Source organism: Lotus japonicus, chromosome 5 (genome assembly GCF_012489685.1).
Source record: "Lotus japonicus ecotype B-129 chromosome 5, LjGifu_v1.2".
Taxonomy (NCBI): domain Eukaryota; kingdom Viridiplantae; phylum Streptophyta; class Magnoliopsida; order Fabales; family Fabaceae; genus Lotus; species Lotus japonicus.
Window position 1 is genome coordinate 11122003 of NC_080045.1, and position 19505 is coordinate 11141507.

Here is a 19505-nt window from a genome sequence, read left to right on the forward strand (position 1 = left end):
AAAATGAACCCAATCCCGCCAAAGACAAAAAAAAAAAAAAAAAACTAACATAGAAGAACACATCCCAAAGGCCAAAAACCAAACAAGGGAATTGTTATTGTCATTACCCCAACATCTATTCATACCATCCTTAAATTCGTAAAATCAGAAAATTCTCATAATATTTTTTTGCTCGGACTTTCAAAGTGCGATTGTAACACACTTTAAAATGCGAAAGCGACACACTTTATTAAATTGCATATGGGTTGCACTTTAAAGTGCATTCAGCCATACAAAATAAATGCCTGAGGAATGAAAATTATCAAACATAGCTAAAGTACTTGGAATGTTAAACTGTCTTTAATTTATGAATAAAAACACTAGTACAATATTCAAATATTACAAATGAATGAGTGAGTCAATATTACAATTTATTCTACTTAGTCAGCGGTGAGATCTAGGATTTCATGGCTATTTAATGAGTTTTGTTGTACAAGAGTTCTCTGATATCGAGCCATGTGATCCAAGTGTGGTTTCTCCCAAGCAAGAGTTGTTTTAACACAATGATGATGCCATTGAGGAGTAGTAGCCGGTATAGGGAATCCATTTTGTAAGTCCACCTATAAAATACGTAATCTTAGTTAATATCTTATTTTATATACATTGTAATGTAATGTAAAACATTTAAGAAAAACCATAACAAGTTATACATGCACCTAGTAATTGTTATTGACATGTAGTAAGAGGTAAGAATGTGGGGCAGCCGTTATGCGACAATATCACAAAAACAACAAGAAACACTAAAGCAACAAGGTTTCCCTCCAGAATTCTCAACCACTTCTCTGTTACAATCTCCTTTGGACTAACATGTAAGGCTTGAATACAATTTATTGGATCATAGAGTTCCATATATTTGGAATTGTTAGTTGTAAGCTCATTTACAATTTTCATCTGCCTACGAGGATCCCTGCAGGGATTGCCCCATTTGAGGCCATGATCTTGGAGAATTTTTCCTCTTGCAGATGAGACGAAAATCCCCCAAAACAAATTTGGGGATGAGATCACCTCCCTGCCCCGCGTGATCCCTCCTCGTGTACATAGGTAAAGATTCAATGCTTATCAAAAAAAAAAGGTAAAGATTCAATGATTCCCTTAATAATAAATTCAAGTAGCTAATAAAAAAATATAAGGATCATAAACACATTCAATTAGGTACTTCAAAACTTCAGTTTGAATAACAGATATTTAATCTTAAAGATGTTCCTTGAGGTAAAGAAATATGTGATTTCTATATTTAACCATACTTATTTCTTCAAAGGTATAGACGTTGTCCCTTTCGTTGACTGGTTAAAAGCAGTAGACGATACTTTCTTCAAACGAGACTTATGGTCTAAAGACGTTAGTGAAGATAGACATAGATTATCCTGAAATAATGGGACATAAGATCTTTAGAGAAATTTTTGTATCTTATAAGAATGCAATTAAGAACGTTGTTATTACTCAAAACATAATATTAAAAAATTAAGTATCTAACATTTGAACTTTACATGTATATGAGCATTTTAGATGATAATTTCTAAATACATATTTTCAGGGTCTTCATTTTGATGATCTAAGCATTAACTCTTAGCATTATTTATATTTAGTTGTTTCAATTTAGTAATTTATATAATGGTTATGAGTTTCTCTAATATAAATAGAGGACTACCATATATATGTGGAAAAATAATAGAAATTTCTCCTCTTTCTATATAGTCTTCATTTTTATTTGTCTAAGTTTTTTTTTGGAACCAGTGAAGATACAGTGGTTTGGAAGAAATTAAATATTGTCACTCGAGACAACTGTGATTGATGAGTCACCGGTGTTTACCAAAATTAGATATTCTTCTAAGTTGTTGACTTTGAGAAGGTGCATAATTTATTTGTACCCGATAGCACTCAAATATGGGAATATTGGAGGCAAAGTTGAATTCAATGAGATTGAATGAGTTTGTGGAATTGCTGGTATAGGAAGTGTAAGACCTGGATTTTCAGAACAAGCTAATTTCCGACTCACGCGTAGAATCAGTGTAAGCGTGACAGGAGTTTGATATTTGAGAAAGATTAATGAAGAAGAAAGTTCAGGAATTGCTTGAGGAATGTTGCGTAGTCATTTTAGGAATTAGAGCGAGTCGTCTGCACACCCGCCTTATGGCAAGCGTGTCCAGAATAGGCTAATTTCGCTTTAGAGCAACGTTTTAAGTGAGATTTCGAATCCTTGGAAAATTTAAAGATTTTCTTTATTTTTCCTTCGACCAGCGTTTCATTTCGGAACTCTAGACTGTACGCACGATAGTATTCACTTTTCGGAAGTCCGACGACGCTAATTTCCTTGCTTCGAAACCCTAGATTCGAGCGATGGATGAAGACTTTTTCTATTCGGGACTTCTAACGAAGTTTCTGTCCGCGTTGCCAGATTTGTTTCGACATTTCCAATCTTTCTTCAGAAGGAAGTTTTGTCGTCTGAGCATCACAGCAAAAAGTAGTTTAACGGGACAGATTAACTTACACCGCCTTTGGGATTTTAGATATCGTTTTTCCCAAATCATAGATAATTGTTTTGAGTTCTGGAATTCTGACGCCAGAATCTCTCTTAGAATTCCTCGGTGGACGTGCTGCAAAAATCGGAATCGCGAAATTTTCATTTTCCCGCGATTTCACCTGCCTATAAATAGCTCGAAAAAGCAAAATCTCTTCATTCTCACCCATTCAAGGCCGCGAGCAAGGAGAGAGGAGGAGAGGAGAAATTTTCGCGAAAACTTGACCAATCTTCGTGCAGTTCGTCCCTACTTCTAGGTATTGAGGTAACTAGCATGAATCCTACCTCTGTTTACTGTTTCTGTTGCGTTTCTGAAGTCGTTTCTGTGCTCACAGTTTTGAGCTTTTTCTAAAATTGTCCGATTTCCTTGATTTCTTGGTTGGGTTATGTTCCTTATGTTCCCATGAGTCTAAAACCTCTGTTAGTAATCGCCGATTGCGATTCAGTTGTCCAAGATCTGAAAAATTGATTCAAAACCCCATTAGTCGCACATTTCGAAACTTTATTGTCGAAAAGCTGTAATCTGACTTCGTGCCTTTAGGATTTGTTGTCACGGATGTCATGAGGATCAATGCTGTCAAATTTGTTTTCCGAACTGATAACTTTGAAGTTTTGAGCCTTTATTTTGGACCAAAATGCCCCTGGATAGTCGTATTTCGACCCGATTGTCCGAAAATTGTTCCGACAATTTCTTTGCCTTAGTTTTACCCTAAAACTACCTTGTGAATTGATTTAGATCGAAGAAAAAGTTCGAAAACCCTATTTTCCATAGTGGCCGAAACCTAATTGCTTGGGTACCGTGTCCAAAAATAATTTTTGGGTCTCTATGACCTGAGCCATTGCGTAGCTCTTTCAATTGTCGAGATTTTGGCGCCGGTTTCGTGTCATTCTGAGTTCTGTAGCTCGAGTTATGCTCGTTTTAGCGAACGAAGTCTCCGTTGTCAATTTGTGCCTAAATAGGAACTCTGAAGCTTTAGAGGCTTTCTTTACGATTTCGATTAGTATTAGTAGATCGTGTTGCTCCTAGTGAAGCTTGTGTTGATGATTGTGTTTTCTTTGTTCTAGGTTCGCAATTTCCATGCCCAACTTCTACTCACGAAGGTAAGGGTAACTCGGTTTTAGAGCGTCTTTGAGTCTTGCATGCTTTTATCGCACTGCCTGCGTTTGAGATGAAGATGTTTATATTGATTGGCAGATGATTATGATTATTATGCTGAATTTGGAAAATGTTTTCTGAAGGCTTCGGCCGAGTGAACTTATTGAGACGTGTGTCTCCGTTTTCTGAGAGGCTTCGGCCGTTTACTGGTTTCTGTCGTTACTGCTTCCTAGTGGATGGAACATGTGGTTACTTTGGATTGGTCCTTGGGTGGGCTCTGTTATTGTCTGACTTGGCATATAGGGCTTGAGTCAAGTGGCGATGAGGAGGTGTGTCCTATCATTGTCCCATCTTGCGAGGTGCTAAGTGGCGATCAGGAGGTGTGTCCTATGATTGTCCCGTCTTGTGTGACGTTAAGTGGCGATTAGGAGGTGTGTCCTATGATTGTCCCGTCATGTATGACGTTATAAGTGGCGATGAGGAGGTGTGTCCTATCATTGTCCCGTCTTGAGAGACGATATTGATCGATCCATTTTGTTAGCAGCATATAGTTGCATTATAGGGAACTAACACCTGACCCTATGTTGTTGGATTTTCGTATTGGTTTATTGATATCTGATTTGATGTTACATTGTTGAGGTTATTATTATCTGAGTCCGATTTATGTTTAAGTTGTTGATATATGAGTTGAGTTATGTTGCTAGTTATTTACCATGCCAGGTAATTAAATTCGAACAGCATGATTTTTCTCTTTTATACATGGTAATTGCATGGAGTTAACCCTTTCTATTTGCTACATGTTGTTTGGGCGCTTAACGCTATTAGGCGATGGAGATCCTTCCGTCGAGGCATAGCTACTCGAGTTGGAGATCGAGTTGTAAGCGGTGGAGTAGAGGTATGAGAAGCAGCTTTGCTTCTCTTCTTGTGGATTATGTTGGAGTCTCTTTTACTTTATGAGAACTCTGTTATTAAAGTCTTGCTTCCGCCACTGTTAAAGTGCGCATGTTTATTCTGAACCTTACTTATGGTATTGTAAACTATTATTACTGTATATCGGGAAACAAGTTATCTAAATAAAGTTATGGTATGTTTCCAACCTTTTAGCCGAAGTGTTTAGTTGTTTTACAGAAAAAAAATTCCCTTGGTTTTTAGGGATTGCAAATTGGTCCTTAGACTTTGTTAGGTTACTAATGTGACTCCTCAGTTGAGAAATTGGGGTGTTACAGGAAGCCATTGAGTGGGTCAAGCTTCTGTGAAGCTAAACTATGTAAAGGAGGATTTTCCTATGACTTTATTCGAACTGAATGGTTACAAATTTAAATATTTTATAAATAGAGTACATACATTAGTAAAATAACTAGTCTTATGGATAAGTCCATAACAATACTTACAAAGATGTAAAGATAAAAGTAGTATTGTGTAACAGATATAGAGATAACTTCTATAACTAATATTTAAGATAGGCATTTCTATAACTGTTAATAGCATTTTGCCACCCGCTCCAGATTGATGGACGGAAGATATTCCCCTCAGAACAACAACATAAAGGCTATCGCATATAAAATATTTATAAATCCATGATACTATGAAATAACATAGTTCCTATATTAATTACAGAAAGAACAACGAATATATAAGCCTATACATTTGAATTTGTATAATCAAACTTTCAAATTGAAAAAAAAAAGATACAAAGGTCACTGGAAAGTGAAAAAGTTGTATGATTGTCATATTTTCTTGTTAGGCTCAAAGACAAATTTGATAATGGAATCTTTGATGGACAACAAATTTGGGAACTCCTTTTTGAGCTTGGAAGCATCCATTTCATTGTTACTCCTAGAAGCAACTATTACCTTTGCCTGCTCTTCCAAAGTAAAATTCTCCCATTTAAATTTTGGGTCCATGTAATCCCTATACAATTCCAGTATCTCATTATGGCTTATAACTCCTGGATTGGTAAAGTTCCATATCCCTTTTAAATTCCTCTTAGCCATCTCAATGGATATGGGTAAGAGCTCATCTAACACGGTCATGCTGTTAGGTATGTTTACCACCTTGCTATAACGAGAAATCTTTGTTATGAAGTTTCTTGGATTGCTAAGATCTGATGATATTGGCATTCTAACTCTCAATGTGCAGACATTATCATAATCTTTGAGAAGGTCTTCCACCTGCATTTTTTTTCTATGTTATTAAATGTAATTAATTCACATTGCTAGAAAATATGCATGATGGATTGTTAAGGCTTATGTGTGAGTAAAAAATAAAAAGATGAATAAATAAGTCCCGCATTTAATTAAAAATTAATTGTTAAATTGTATATAAGTCCCGCATTGAATTAAAAAGATGAATAAATAAGCCTCACATGGACTGATAAACCTAATACTTTAAGTTTTGGGTGAAAAATGGGTTGTCATTCACTAATGCAGCTCATGCTCCTTCTGATGTTATAACTGTGAGAGGTACCCGACTATCCGTCACATTATAGTAAGTGGTATCACATCCAATGCCTTAAAGGTTCTGGGTCGAAGATGTGTATCTTTCACTAATGTGGTCCATTAGTCCAACATGGTTATAAATATATATTCATGATCGTACCCTCTTATTCTATCTCTTATTCTATAACTGTGATACCCTCACACTATAACATAGATTTCAGAGTTGAAATTTTCCTCATTTTTTAATAAGTAACTTCCAACTGAGTGAAACTTCAGTAGCAAAAGATGATATCAAATGTGGCTAAGGTGTTCGTGGGAGAAGTAAAATCATAATGTCAAATAGGAAATAGTAAAAAAAATCTTAGAAATTTGGATCAATGATACTGCGATAAATAAGATGAAATGGAAATGTAGAGATAATACCATGGCCTTGGTCTTTGAATAAAATGAACCGGAGAAATTTGGCTTGTCCTCCTCCTTAAACCCAATGCCTGACCCAAGAGGATGTTCTTTATCATACTCAAATATGCAACCAGTTGCAAAATTCATCATATATAAGCCATGTTCCTTGCATACATCAGCAAGTGTTAGAGTTCCCACCACATTAGTCCTTATTGTTTCAACTTTATGTGATTCACACCAATCAACATTTGGCCTTCCAGTAACACCAGCTGCACTTAACACATGGGTTGGCATCACTCTCTTTATGTCCTCCATAAGTGATTTCCTATCTTCCAACCTTCCTCTCCCATACTCCCAAGAAATTCTCTCTTCATCACAAAGCTTTCCCAGCAACCCTCCTATCCAACCAGTCCTTCCATATATGAGGAATTTTAACCCAGAATTAGCGCGTCCAACTTCGGTGAATGATCTCAATAATCTTGAGTATCCATATTGAAAGGTCCATTGAGCATCATCGGAGAGATTGATTGCTGAAAAACGCGGATGAGGGTTTAAAGCAGTGGATACATCGCCCCACCAATCAGGGTTCTTTTTGTACCAATCAATTGTCATCTTAAGTCCTTCCTCCCAAGGAGTTCTCTCCTCCCAACCAAGCTTCTTCAGTTTTTGATCATCCAGAAAATATCTCTTGTCATTGAAAGGCCTGTCTTGAACAAACTCAATAACTTCTTTCGAGTTCGATCCGAAGAGCTTGCAAATGTCCTCTGCTACATCTAAGACGCTCCTTTCTTTCTTAGTGCCAATGTTGTATATTTGGCCAATCACTCCTTTGTGAAGTATCACATCAAATGCTTCCGCCACATCTCCACTATAAAGATAACTCCTCACATTGGATCCGTTCCCGTGGATCGGCAATTTCTGGCCTTTCATGGCGAGAAGAATGAATTTAGGAACAAGCTTTTCTGGGTACTGGTTCGGACCGTACACATTGTTGCCGCGAGAAGTTATAATTGGAAGGCCATAAGACCTGTGATAAGCCATCACCAACATTTCTGCACCAGCTTTTGTTGCAGAGTAAGGATTGGTTGGTAAAAGCTGAGATGCCTCATGATTTCCAATATCAGTCTCCAAGTTAGTTTCACCATAAACTTCATCAGTGCTAACATGAATAAACCTTTTAACGCAATTCGTGACCCTGCAGGCCTCAAGAAGCACATGTGTTCCATATATGTTATTATATGTGAATTCCATAGAGTTCCCAAAGGAATTGTCCACATGGGTTTGAGCAGCGAAATGCATAATGGTGTCTATTTCCTCTTCTATCAAGATATGATTCACAATGTCAACGCTTGCTATGTCACCCTTGATGAATTTGAACTTTGGTGATGAATTGCATGATTGAAGATTCTTGAAAGTGGAGCAATAGTCTAGCTTATCAAGAGCTACAATCTTGTAGGTAGGGTAGTTGTTTATTAGCCTTGTAGTGACATGGGAGGCTATGAAACCAGCTGCTCCAGTAATAAGGATATTTCTTGGTTCATACATGTCTGGTTTTGATGACATGCTTCTTTTTTATGTCAATGATTTTTTTTTTAATATCTGCAATATTCTGTTGCTGAACAAAAGAATCTAATCAGGGGTTAATCACTAGATAAGGGAAAATTAATAGCTTCTTGTACAAGAAAGGAATGTGAAACTAAACATATTTATTTTTGACATTTGTAGCATAGAAATGTTGAACAATAAGGGATAAAAAGTACAACGAATGGTATAGGTAATCCAAATGGATGATGTACAACATCATCTATTGATACACTTATTTAGAACATGCATATCTTACTTTGTGGACAATGTCATGACACAATTCAAGCACATAAAGAATGATGAAGAAAAACTTTGTTATTCATGATTGTAATACCTTGAGGAGGAGCACGAGCTGGGAGACATTTGACTTACAAGAAATTTTGTGGTGTGGTCATAGGATGATTGAAAGAAATGACACCAACTAGTGTGCATTGTGCCATGATCAAAAAAAGAAGAGAGAGAAATTTCTAATGTATGTTGGAAATTGATCTTGTACTAGAGGCTATAAGTTTCAAACGTGGACTATGATCCGATAATTATTTTAGAAGCTAAATTTGGTCTTCAATTGTTGATGTCTCCATGACCATAACCCTTAATCTTAGGATTTTATAATGTACTTAACATTTACTTTTGTGAGCAGAAGTACCTTGTAAATGATTGTGTTATAAAATGAAATATGTAACTTTTAGCTCTACAAAGATAAGGAAATGGAGGTGAAGGATAGCACCACGAACACTCATGAAAGAGATGTTTGATAAGAAAATTGTGAAGAGAAGCCATGCATATTTGATATTTTTCATTGCCCGAGTAAAAATTAACATAACAATAGTTAATTTTGATATATTGTCAATCTAAAATTTCCTTACAATGACCTCCAATAATTCAACGTTAGTCGTTACTTTCTTATTTATTTTAATTAAATTAAAACTTTATTTTCTCATGTGACGACTAATCGTTAGATGTTTGTATAAATAAATTTTACAGTGTACACATATTAAATCCATTAATTTTATGATCGCAGTATACCATATATTCCCTAGAAATATAGAATAAAATATACCACCTACTAAAACTTATAAATGCACTTGTAGCAAAAATAAATCATTTCAAAGAAATCCATGATTTTGACACGCAACCATACATGAATTAAACTCTTTTATTACAAAGAAAAAATTAAATACATTAAAATAAGAAAAAATCTATAAATAAGTTAAAATTTAAGAAATAGAGAAGTCCAACATAGTTGATTTCTACTAAAAATAATAGCAATTTACTAACTAACCATAAAGGGGTAGCCCGACTTGGGTATATTAAGAAAAGAATAATGAGTTGTTGACACTGCTTTTTCACCTTCACCTCAATAAATAGGAAGAGAAATGGTAGAAATGAGTGATATGATGTTGTTGGATTACAAATAGTATTGGGGACTAGGTAGTTGTAAGACCGAGATAGTTTATGTGATTAATTAACTAGTTATGTTATTTGTTTAAGCTTGATAAACGATATTAAGCATAAGTTGATGTGATTATCGTGCATTGTGTGCTTTCATATAAGAATATATGTTTCTTAATCATGTTAGATGATGTTACCTTTACCATGGTGTGTTTTGGAACGACGTCATTAGATTCGTTCAATTTTATGAAAATGTTTGTAACGACACCTCGTCGTGGGAACATCACCAAACTCTAACTAGGGTTAGAGCGACATCTTAACTTTTACAATGACGACATATGTTTGATTTGGTAAAAATTGACTGTGTCATTATTATTATTATTATTTTCTTACTTAAAAGAAAAAAAAGTTAAAATATTAAAAAAAAAGATAAAATATTGGGGTGGATGATGACGTGGGAACAATACTTCGTCGTGCCTTCAGATGTTAGTAATGGAGCGATTATCAACTAGGTGGCATTTACTAGTCAGAGGTCGATATTGGAGTGGATATTGGATCGAGTGAGTGTTGTCCCGTCTACAATGTGTGGAGCTGGCGTTATATCTGGATTTGATGAACATTGCATGCGCACGAGTATATAGACTGACTTAAGGTCTAACTTAACTTCACCTGACTGATGTTTGTGAGAACATATTGATGTATGTTACGATGCATGCTGCTTCTTGATTATAACATGAACTATGATGTCATGTGTTTTCCGATATTTTCTTATGTGAATTAGTTTGATTGTTATGAATGTTTGAGAGATTTTTCACGGACAACTCTCGTATTGTGACGCAAGTCACGTGATGGGTAGATCGATGTGAGTAAGCGTAAATAGAAATGACTCTTGAATATACTATATTGTATGAGTACAAATAAGTATGATGTTATGTGAATATTGTCGGACTTATTTATACTTACATTTTGGTGATCGCGCACGCCATTGTTTGTATGTTTGTGTTTGGGCAGTCGGTGACTGCCAGGTGATGAACGACGATGTGATCAAGTACCATGCTTTTGGAGAAGTCATAGTGGTGCTACCTGATGAGGAGGATCCACGATGACCTGATGAAGTGCCACGACGAGGATCAAGCAACGACGACATGATTACAACTCACCAGAATACGACCAAGGCAGTGACGCAAGAATAAGATGAATTAGCCAGCTCGTGAAGGTGAACAACGATGCATCGACGAAGATTAATGACACGATGACGGTGGGGATACACTACTTAACTATCAAGACGAAGAACACAATTCCAACAAATTAGGGATCTAAAACCAGCTCGAGAAGATGAAGAACAAGGCAGGGACGAAGATGAAGAACGCGACGACGACGACATGAAGAAGATGAATACGTCGTCAGAGATCTCGACGGCGAAAAAGATGAAGAACTGGAAGGTGGAGGCGACACAAAGAAGATGATGAACGTAGTTGTAGGAGATTGTGAAATTGAAACTAGGTCATGTGTTTTCCCCAAATTAGATTTTACCTCAAAATAAAAATCATAAAAGATTTTACTATGATTTAATTGATTCAGTAGAACATGATACCTTCCTGGTGCTGCCTTTAGTTGGTGAGGTGGCGTCTTGGCTAGCTCGAGGTTGGGAAGTAGCCACAGGTCAAATCCCCCGTGAAAGCAACGAAGCAGCAGACTACATGGCTAAGTTTGTTTCGAGGACCGGGTGCAGGGAATGAATATCTTGGATACTCCTTCCCATGACCTGGAGACTATTCTGCTTAGGGAATCCTTGGTGATTCCATTAGTTGTGCCTTAGTTCGTTTGTGTAATTTTCCGATGAAGCAAAAAAAAAAAAAAAAAAGAACATGATACACTTGTTAATACAAATAGTTGAGGGACTAGAATTTTAATTTCAAACGTTAAAATGACATTACACCCACTTACCCATGTCAATTCTAACTGGGTAATACACAAACAACATTGTTACCCCTTTTGGAACCATCATGTAAAAATTAGCCTAAAAAATGATGAAATTTCTTATAAAAACAAAATTACCTATTGTTTTTAATCAAGTTTTTATAAATTAATACATATTTAATAATTGATAAATTTCTTAGAATAATATTTTTTTTTAACATTTTACAAATAAATATTTTTAAAATATTTATAATTATATGGGTAACGAAATAACTGTGAATGGGTAGTTAAATATGTTAAAAAATAAATTACTGTTTATATAAAATTATATTTTTAATTAATAAAAATAGAATAAAAATGTTGTTACATCGTAAAGATAAAGTACAACTCTTCTGGGTTGATCATGAATCTCTCCCTCCCCAACTAATATGTCAATTAGCTCTTACCACTTGAACTATTATTTGGAGGAAAAAACTTGACGTTTGTTTTCACCTTTTTAAAGACTTGTTATTATTTTAGGTGCCCACTAGTGTAGACACTTATAAAAATGGTCCATGGTGTACCAATGCCTAAGAGCCGTTGGATATAGGAATATAGGAATATTCTTAAATAAATGGTTAGGATTGAGTTAATGTTAAAAGGGTAAAAGCATCATATCCTCTTTCCCTATCTCAATTCTTCTCAAACTTTCCTCTATAAAAAACTCATCGTAGCTGGCCAATCTGCACCTCTTTCTATCTTTCTTTCTTCATGGTTCCGCCACCACCACCATTGGTGGAACACAACGTCGACTCCTCCTCCCCCGTTGTCGTCGCCTCCTCTCTCGAGTCTTAGAGATCTATTCCAACACCGTTTCTTACCAAAACGTACCAACTCGTTGAGGACCAATTGATATCGTCGAGTTCGTCGGCGTCGCGAGGTCCGACAGAGCTTCTCGATGAGAACGAGAGGCTGAGGAAAGAGAACATTCAACTGAACAAGAAGCTTGCGGAGATGATGTTGCTCTGTAACAAAAAATATATATATATATACACTCTAATGTCTAGCTATGCGAGCAGCGATGGTAACAACCAGCAAGCGGACGTCGGCAGTAGCGGCGACGGCGCGCAGGGGAGCAAAGAGTCCGTGTTGACGGTGGTGAGGCCGCTGGCGATGGAAAACGGTCTGACGAAGATGAATCCATCGCTATTTGTTCTTACCCTATACAGTAAACCCCAGAATTTCATCATCCCACAAAATGGTTCCAAGCTATAAAGGGCTGAAATTCTAGCTAAGAAAGATGTAAATTTGAATAGAAATTAAAGCAAATTTGTTTACGGAGAAAGAATATGAGGTAAAATACAGTAGTAAAGTCGGAATCTTTGCAGATACAGAGAATTAGAGAAGAACTGTGAAAACAAAATTGGGGGAAATAATCAACGCACTATGATCTCAGTTGCATCTATTGTTGTGCCACCACAACTTCAATTTTGATTCTAAGTTCCCGACGGCGGCAGCGAAGCCGCGTATCATGGGTTCGGCAAAGAAACGGCAGGAGCTTCATTTTAGATTCAACAACAATTGTTTGGGTATGTATTTTGATGGGTTAGTACAATTTGTCGTCGACCACTAGATGGGTCAAGGGTCAAGACCCATCCATTAATTTGTTTCAAAAACATCAACAAAAATCAGAAATGCATTCTTGCACACAACAGGGAAGAGAAGAAAGAAACTTGGTGTTGAGTTCATCTTTTATGTGTTCTCACTAGGGCTGCCATGGGGTGCATGGAGGAGGGAGAAAGGGTGGGTTGAGGGTGGCGTGGGGGAAGGAGGAGAGGGAGGGAGATGGGGTGCGACGGGGGAGGGAGAGAGTTATGGGGTTGGGATAGGGAAGGGAAATTACTAAAGAGGGCCCTTGGTCCACCATGGACCATTTTTATAATTGTGCACCTTAGTGTGCACCATTTTTTTTTTGATACATCAGAAATATAAATTGCACCCGTCAGGAATCGATCCCTGAACTCCCATACCCAACCCACATGTCCCCCCAGCTCCTACCACATGAGCTATCCTACGGGTACGGTGGGCACCATTATTTTAAAGAGTTAAAATCAAATTATTTGAAAAAACTATGGTGATCAACTTATCATAAAAATTTATTGTGATAAAAATTTACTGTTTGGTGCGACGTATAGTATAAGGCCTGATAGTATAAGACCTGATAGTATTAGGCCTGATAGTATAAGCCCTGATAACTTTTTTATACTATCCAGCGTTTGGACATACTCTGTATAATTTACCATATCGTTTAAATTGATGCAATTTTATGTTTAATGAAGTATTGAATAATGGTATATAATAAAAATCAAATATGGAGATGATTATAACGGTGGTGGCGGTGGTGATGGAAGTAGTGGTAGGTTGGTGGTGGTGGTGGCAATGGTGGTAGGTTGGTGTTGGTGGCGGTGGTGGTGACAGTGGAGATAGGTTGGAGGTGGTGGTGGCAGTGATGGTGGTGGCGATGATAGGGTGGTGGTGGTGGTGGTAAGGCGGTGGTGGAGGCAATGGTGGTGGTGGTGGCGATAGGGTGGTGGTTGTGGTGTCGGTGGTAGCAATAGAGTGGTGACGACGATTATGGTGGTGGTGGCGATAGGGTGGTGGTTGTGGTGTCGGTGGCGGCGGTAGGGCGGCGGCGGTGGTGGTGGCGATGGCGGCAACACCGGTGGTGGCGGTGGTGGTGATCGGGTGGTGGCGGTGGTGGCAGCGATGGTGGTTGTGGTGTTGGCGACGATAGAGTGTGGTGGTGGTGGTAAGGCGGTGGCGGCTTAGTAAGGTGGCGGCGATGGTGGAGGGTGGAGGCAATGGTGGTGGTGGTGGTGGCGGCGACGGTGATCGGGTGGTGGCGGTGGTGGTGGTGGTGGCGACGACGGTGATCGGGTGGAGGCAATGGTGGTGGTGGTGGTGGCGGCGACGGTGATCGGGTGACGGCGACGGTGGAGGGTGGAGGCAATGGTGGTGGTGGTGGTGGCGGCGACGGTGGAGGGTGGAGGCAATGGTGGTGGTGGTGGTGGCGGTGACGGTGATCGGGTGGCGGCGGTGGTGGTGGTGGTGGCGGCGACGGTGATCGGGTGGTGGCGGTGGTGGTGCCAATGATGGTGTAAGTTGGCAGCAATAGAGGGTGGTGGTGATGGTGACTTATACATCACAACCTTATCATGCCTTATCCATCACTCACATGATGGATTAAATAATACGTCATTTTAACGTATAAGGGGACTTTGATGGATAAGCTTATACAATACAATGTCATCATCAAACAATGGATAAACTCATAATGTATTGTATAAGCTTATACTATCATGCCTAATACGGCGTGCCAAACGAGCCCTTATAAAATGAAAAAAGAATAATGGGCTTTATAAAGACCACACTCGACTAAAAAGGGTCAAAACCAGTTTGCGAAGGAGGCTGCTAGGGTTTTTATCTCACATCGCTTCAGGTTCAGATCTCTCTTCTCTTTTCTCAAATTCCAACCTCCATCACCTTTTTCCATCACAAAATTCTTCAATTTTCTTCATGCTGCACGGTTTCCCCTATCTTTCTTCGATTTTCATGTTCGGTTTCGTTGAAATTTTTCAAAATTCACTTTTTGTTGTTTAATTTGATTTGCGTGTTTGCTTGTGATCGGCAGGTTTCTTTTGAAAGGCTGAAACGATGTCTCGTGTGTATGTTGGTAACCTGGATTCCAGAGTGTCAGAGAGGGACCTTGAAGATGAATTTCGTGTTTTCGGAGTTATTCGGAGGTAGCTCAAAAACCCTGATTTTTTTTATGATGCTGCAATTTGTTTTCATGGTTCTATAAGTCTTGTTTGTTTTCAGCTTATGCTAATAATAAAAAAAAGCCTTTTTTTCCCAGAATTCTCATTGTAGTGATGTGAATATGAGATTGGATATATTGTTTTTTTTGTAATCATTAGTTTAAATCAGGAATTTAAAACATGGGAGTTTTTTTTTGGAATGGAAAGATGCTCACTTTTTAGAATCCTCTATTGTAGCAATTCGGTCGAATTGGATGGCGATGAGTTTTGTGGATGGCTAGTTGTTTTGTGTTAACTTTGGGTTTTTCTTAACTGAACTTATGTGGGGGTTGTTAGTGTAAGAGGGAGATTTTTTTGGTTTCCTGAATTGAATTGAGCGTATATGTGATTACAATAGCTATGATTAGTCTTCTTTCTCAGTTTTTACAGTGTATTCTTTTGCTGTTTGTTCTTATTTTGAACACAATTGTATGTTTCATGGATGTTTATGCAGTGTTTGGGTTGCACGGAGACCACCAGGTTATGCTTTTATTGACTTTGATGATCGCCGAGATGCACAGGATGCCATTCGTGAATTAGATGGTAAGTGTAGAAGGACTATTGAGTATTGAAAATGTATTGAAGTGCCACATATGTTTATTTACCACATTCTTCTATCTGCTAATGCTGTATTATTGTTTCCCCCCTTTTCCGGTTGATATGTTGAAGGGTTTTCCTCACCTACGTATTTAAGTCTTCTTTTTCATTTGAGGAAGTCATAGGCCCATGGGCAAGCAGATGCTTCTTTCTTCTACTTCTGCCTTGCAAATCTCTTATGCAAGCAGGCCTCTGCAGTAATGGTTTTTTCGTTAGTCTTCGGCAAAATCTGCTGATTTCTACAGTTTGTCTGCATGTAAAGAGAATTAAGAATGTGAACAGAGGATTTGCACTGCTTTGGACTGTTATCGCAAGCTACACATCTGTTGCATAATGGGTTTGTTTTATGAGATGTGTGCTGCTACGATTAACCTGTGAGTCATGTGAGTGCTGCCTGTGTTCTGTATGTCCCTATGAGCAATTTGTGCTCCTAGTTGTGAAAATATTATGGTAACACAATTATTGTCTTTACTGAATGAAGAACTTGTTCTTAGTTGTGCGTATATGATGCTTACTCTGTCTCATCGATTATGCCACATTTAAATTTTCTTTTGTTGATTTTTTCTTTGCACTTGAAATTGAAGCCCATGAAAAATCTTATTTCATAGGGATCTATTGAAAATTTTGACCCTTGATGCAGCCTAGTAAGTCATTGATCCTTGATTATAGCCCTATTAATGTCATTTGTTCCGTGTAGCAAAACTTAGCCTATTTTTTGGCACTTATTTTATTTCAGGTACTTCTCATCTGTAGTTTTTGTAAACAAGTTTTGTACATCTCCCATTGTAAATTTAATCTAGGCTATTCTGTTATTTTTAATCATTTAATGCTACTGCTCTCTCTTGTTTAAATTATTTTTAAAGATGAATGTGTTTGCAGGGTTATGGTTCAATTCCACAAATTATATACTTATAATATCTGTCCCTGAGAGCTAACATCGATGTGATATTTTTGTTATAATTTGTTTTTTTTAAAGTTTGACGTATCAAATATGTGATCTGTTTCAATTGTCTAATAAATCTAGTCAATTGGATTACTATTATTCTTGTCTTTTAAATTGCTCTCTATTTACCGTGACTTTTCTTTTCTGTTCCATGGAGCAGGCAAGAATGGTTGGAGGGTTGAGCTTTCTCACAATTCTAGAGGTGGAGGTGGCGGTGGAGGTGGTGGTCGTGGTGGTGGACGCTCTGGTGGTGGTGGCGGTGGTTCTGATATGAAATGTTATGAGTGTGGTGAACCTGGTCATTTTGCTCGTGAATGCCGCATGCGTGGTGGTTCAGGAAGACGCCGTAGCCGAAGTCCACCTCGATTTCGTAGGAGCCCAAGTTATGGGCGAAGGTGAGATTGCTTTGTCATATTTTCTTCGGATCCTGTGTGAAAATGTTGTGGCACTTGTATTTTGCTGAAGATGATATTTTATATTTTGATATTTTACTTCATAATCATGCAGTGAAAATTGTTGATCTACATGCTTTAGTAATAATTTTATGATTATGGTTTGTGGTTTTTTTTCTTTTCTTGTTTTGCAATTGAAGTTGTGAAATGTCTACTCTTTTGCACCTTCGAATTTTGCTCATTTTTCCATGTATCTATAGTTGAAAGGTTGGAAGTGTTTGTTGTGATAACGATTGTTTCTTATAATGCATATTAATTGTATTTCGCACCTTTATTGTGTATGATCCAGAAGTTATAGTCCTCGTGGGCGCTCCCCTAGACGCCGCAGTGTTTCACCTCATGGTCGCGGCAGCTACAGCAGGTCACCACCTCCTTACCGTGCCCGTGAGGAGGTGCCTTATTCTAATGGGTTAGTCTGGAATTATGCTCACCCTTAAATGTTTCTTATGGTTATTCATTATCACACTGGTAGATGCCTAATTTTTTAATGAACACTCTCTTAAATGTTAAGTTTTACTTAATCTGATATTTAAAATGATTATGTTTTTACTTTTTCGTGAGATTTGAGTCTCATGTGTTGAAGAAAAATTGTATTTTAAAATGACAAGGATACTATGCCTTATATGCTTGCACTTTTTCTTTCGGTGTTTATCCAACGTATTTTCTCCCTGTTATGATTGAGGCTCTAATTTGCCTTGTATGTCTCGTTTGGCATATTTACTTTTATGTTTGTTTATCAAGAGTACAATGACAAATAAACATGATGACTGCAGTGGGTAGGAACTGGATTTTTTTAATGGGAGCCTGTGTCATATATTCAATTTGCTTGGCATGGGGAGTTCTTAGTTCTACAATTCAATTTTCATTATGCGTTTGTTCTGACATCCTTCTAATAATATGCAGAAATGGCCTTAGGGAAAGGCGCCGAAGCAGAAGTTGATTTTAAATTTGGTAACTGCAATTAAGAGGACAGTGAGATTTTGTTAATTTAGGGGTGCTTGGACTTGCAGTATGTGTCTGTTTTGTTGGGCAACGCCCTGAGATTCTACTCTTGTATTTGATTAGGTACTTTAATGATGTCTCAGGTAATGTTTCTTTTTTCTATGCAAGAATGCTTGTAGTCTAGTTGCATGTCCTTTAAGCTTGTTGCTACTATTTGTTAGAAATTCTGATCTTTCTAAGACATATGCTTGGCTTCTCTGTTGAGGTTTCTTCTGGTACTGCTTCATTTTGTGCTGCTTCATTCATTGGGATGAGGTCCCAGTTGGTTCTCTGGGATTTTCACTTTTTCGAATGCTTTTCTTCATGGCCGGCTACATTCTTGTCTCATTCATCCGCAACACTAGTGATGTGCGCTCCTCAAATTTTTAATGGCATTTAGTTTTAACTGAGGTTGACTGGCCCTTGTTTTACAGAATTGGTGCTTGTCTGTTTTTCCATGACATGATATTAAATCTGAATGTTAGGGTATGATATTTCTAATGGATTAGTGATAAGTTCAGTGGTGACTTCGATCATATTTCCTATGTTGGAACTTGACATTAATGTTCTTTGTCCATAAAACAAATCTACTTATCCTTAATGGGCCTTTTATTAGATTTGTTTCCTTCATCCGTCTTATAAATTATGTTCTTTACTGCAAAAAATGCTTCAATATTTTTGTAGCTCACATATTTCTGGTATTTAATTGCCAAACAAGGAGGAATAGAGATGAGTCAGCATGTATTTTGGGTGTCAATGTGAACATAGCCCACAGAGCCAACCCTGTAGGCAGGGTGGGTTAGTCAATTTAGCCCAACAATCTACATAATCCGACCCTCATGACTTGCTAAATCAATGTGATTCATGTATTGTTTTTTCATTGTGCAACCTACACCTCATTTTAGCTTAAATGAATGTGTAACATTCATCCCAAATGTAATAAGGCCTTAGCTAAATTTTTATATTTCAATGATCTTGCATCCTTGTATGCAGGGTAGTTCTATAAAGTATGAACACTAACCTCAATAAAAATTAAGAAGTTCCACTCCATAGATCCAAATGGCCAACTAATATTTATTTGTAAAATTATTGACATACATGATTAAAGCTACACACATCACACTTGCCATGGGGATATATTCTTGCAGACTCATCGGACTTCTTTAAGAACCTCTAGTTTGTTCTTTGTTTCTAACACTTGGTCCTTGTAATTTACTCTTCTAAAATTTGGAGTGAATTAGATTGTTGTAGCCTAGGTCATAGGTCCTAGCAAATGGTCGGACCTATTTACTCCCCTTAGCTTTGGG

The 19505-nt window shown here is 37.5% G+C and overlaps 2 protein-coding genes across 4 annotated transcripts; one reads left to right on the top strand and one right to left on the bottom strand.

Annotated features, from left to right (window-relative positions):
• Nucleotides 1-5200: 5200 nt before the first annotated feature.
• LOC130716652 (trifunctional UDP-glucose 4,6-dehydratase/UDP-4-keto-6-deoxy-D-glucose 3,5-epimerase/UDP-4-keto-L-rhamnose-reductase RHM1-like) lies at nt 5201-8533 on the bottom strand. 3 transcript variants are annotated; one of them, XM_057566638.1, is made up of 3 exons: nt 8412-8533; nt 6515-8108; nt 5201-5824 (listed from the first exon to the last, which is right to left on the bottom strand). In XM_057566638.1, the coding sequence occupies exons 2-3, from the start codon at nt 8054-8056 to the stop codon at nt 5381-5383; spliced, it is 1986 nt and encodes a 661-aa protein (XP_057422621.1). In that variant the 5' UTR covers nt 8057-8108; nt 8412-8533; the 3' UTR covers nt 5201-5380. The 3 variants fall into 3 exon arrangements, with proteins under 3 accessions (XP_057422621.1, XP_057422622.1, XP_057422623.1); XM_057566639.1 differs by having other exon boundaries at nt 6515-8102; nt 8412-8510; XM_057566640.1 differs by having other exon boundaries at nt 6515-8122; nt 8412-8499.
• Nucleotides 8534-14763: 6230 nt separating this feature from the next.
• LOC130717336 (serine/arginine-rich splicing factor RSZ22A-like) lies at nt 14764-18417 on the top strand. The gene is made up of 6 exons (XM_057567537.1): nt 14764-14867; nt 15060-15171; nt 15680-15768; nt 16926-17160; nt 17507-17626; nt 18121-18417. The coding sequence occupies exons 2-6, from the start codon at nt 15083-15085 to the stop codon at nt 18155-18157; spliced, it is 570 nt and encodes a 189-aa protein (XP_057423520.1). The 5' UTR covers nt 14764-14867; nt 15060-15082; the 3' UTR covers nt 18158-18417.
• Nucleotides 18418-19505: the final 1088 nt, after the last annotated feature.

Coding starts and splice junctions, on each gene's coding strand:
- LOC130716652 (XM_057566638.1), bottom strand. CDS start 8,056: ATGTCATCAAAACCAGACATGTATGAACCAAGAAATATCCTTATTACT. Junction 5,825..6,514: donor ATTCAAAGACCAAGGCCATG/GTATTATCTCTA, acceptor AAAAAAATGCAG/GTGGAAGACCTTCTCAAAGA.
- LOC130717336 (XM_057567537.1), top strand. CDS start 15,083: ATGTCTCGTGTGTATGTTGGTAACCTGGATTCCAGAGTGTCAGAGAGG. Junction 15,172..15,679: donor GTTTTCGGAGTTATTCGGAG/GTAGCTCAAAAA, acceptor ATGTTTATGCAG/TGTTTGGGTTGCACGGAGAC. Junction 15,769..16,925: donor TGCCATTCGTGAATTAGATG/GTAAGTGTAGAA, acceptor TCCATGGAGCAG/GCAAGAATGGTTGGAGGGTT.